The 1,965-nt window shown below is 36.3% G+C and overlaps 1 protein-coding gene across 1 annotated transcript; it reads left to right on the top strand.

Moving 5' to 3' along the window:
* The first annotated feature begins 838 nt into the window (after window positions 1-838).
* Window positions 839-1,965, top strand: LOC138352560 (uncharacterized). The gene is made up of 3 exons (XM_069305050.1): window positions 839-1,006; window positions 1,287-1,471; window positions 1,731-1,965. The coding sequence occupies exons 1-3, from the start codon at window positions 847-849 to the stop codon at window positions 1,953-1,955; spliced, it is 570 nt and encodes a 189-aa protein (XP_069161151.1). The 5' UTR covers window positions 839-846; the 3' UTR covers window positions 1,956-1,965.

The following is a 1,965-nucleotide window of genomic DNA, read 5'->3' as shown; positions in this document are numbered from 1 at the left end:
TGCATGCTCTAGTTCACTACGCCACGACATGGTCAGATGAATTGCAACTTGGAGTACTACTGCACCCACAAGGATCCCAAGGCTTCCACTGAAGCCAAACCAGGTTTCACACAATTCCCCCATGAACTCGGTCTCTGTCATTCAGTAGTTCTGCCTTTGATGCCCCCATTTCAATGTCTTTCTCCATGTATTGATATATCACAATAATATGAATTCTATGTGTATTGAAAGGGCCATCAGAGGTAAAACTACTGGAGGACACAGACCAAGTACATGGGAAACTGCATGCACAACCGCCCATGGAATGGGTATGGGGGTGCATAATTAACAAAAATTGAATTGTGGGTTCATTAGTACCCTAGGTTGCAATTCTTTTGACCATGTTGTGGCGCATTCAACTACAGCAAGCATCTGGGAATGCCAAGCCCATAGGTTCGAACCACTCATCATGGTTAATGTGATTTGTTCATTAAATTTATTATATTTTCAAATAGGCCAGAGAGACGGAAATAACAGTTTCAAATGAGATCGACAAACTTGATGTTCAAAAGTCATTGATTCAAGAATGGCGATCTGACCTACAAATGATTTGTAAGGAGTTAGAGTTAAACACTGGAACAACCTCGAAGAACATAAAATATTCTATCGAGGCAGTTGCAGACTCTATCAGGCATCGCAAAAATCTGATTGCCACTGATGCAGGTAGGCTTACTATTTCTTTGTTAACTCTGAAGCAATTTCTATTTAGCTCTTGTCTATAATTTCTATGTAGGTAAATGATGAGGAAATTTTTTTAACAACTTTAAAACTTTCAGCCAAAAAACTTTATTTGCAGCATCCAGTAAAATGCGCTCTTCACTCCGGCACAGAAATGAGTGTGATAGGAAAAAGCTTCAAGGCTTCATAAAAATCTACAATAGTGAAAACTCTGAAATTCTCAGTGAAAAGGATGCAATAGAAGGTATCCTGCCATGGCACAATTTATTGCCTCATCATAGCCAAAATGGTATGTAACTACATCTCATTTTATCAGGGGTTACAATTCGGCCTTATCAAGATAACTAACATTTAGCATGCATAATGGATAAGCTTTACTTATTTTTGAAGTAAAATATCATCACTACTGTTTGTAAAATAGGTGCAGTATCATAATCCGTAGGTTTTTATCAGGTTGATACTGCACAATAAACTATGTATAGTATGTATAATGCAAGTACCTAAACTGTAATTACATTAAATTGAGTTGTAGTTTACTTGCAGTAAATATAATTTTCCTCTTTTATTAGTGTCCCTTGCTCAAAAAAAGAAGGCAGTAGAAGATGTGGAGCTTCAGAAGAGATCCAGAGAAGAGCAACAACACACTGTTCAAGAAATGCTGCATTATCTCGCATATTACAAGAATAAGAGAGAGATTTTAACCGAACATACTGAAGAGTTGTTATGTGGAATTTTTCCTTCATATCTAAGCAAGGTAAGCTAACAGCCTAAATGTGTGTTGCAATTCAGTTCTTCATAAACATTTATCCAGCAGAATTTTATACTTGAGTAAAGTCTTGCTATTTACAACTTTGACAGGTAGACAATTCCATGGTTTTCATATACTGTACTGGTGTGTTTTACATATATTTGAACTTTTACCGAAAACTTTATTTATTTATTCTAATTTCTTTAGTATTTTCAGGGAAATTTGTAAATGTCTTAAACCCCATTAAATAGTCTATATATTACAGGATCCTAACAAGTACACTATTGAAGAGAAGCACCTATCAACCAAAAATAAGAGTGGAATCTTGGCTCTTTTGAAGCAAGGGCAAAAGTTGTGTTCTGACAAGCTGAGTGATGCAAAGCGTTTATTTGGATACCAGGAAGAGGATGTTGATGTTTCCGAGCCCTACCTGGAGCTTTGTGACAGTGAAGATGATGATGATGAAGATGAAGAATTACTACTAAACTGATGATACAAAA

The sequence above is a fragment of the Procambarus clarkii genome, chromosome 54 (genome assembly GCF_040958095.1).
Source record: "Procambarus clarkii isolate CNS0578487 chromosome 54, FALCON_Pclarkii_2.0, whole genome shotgun sequence".
Taxonomy (NCBI): domain Eukaryota; kingdom Metazoa; phylum Arthropoda; class Malacostraca; order Decapoda; family Cambaridae; genus Procambarus; species Procambarus clarkii.
This window is presented reverse-complemented; position numbering and strand designations above follow the sequence as displayed.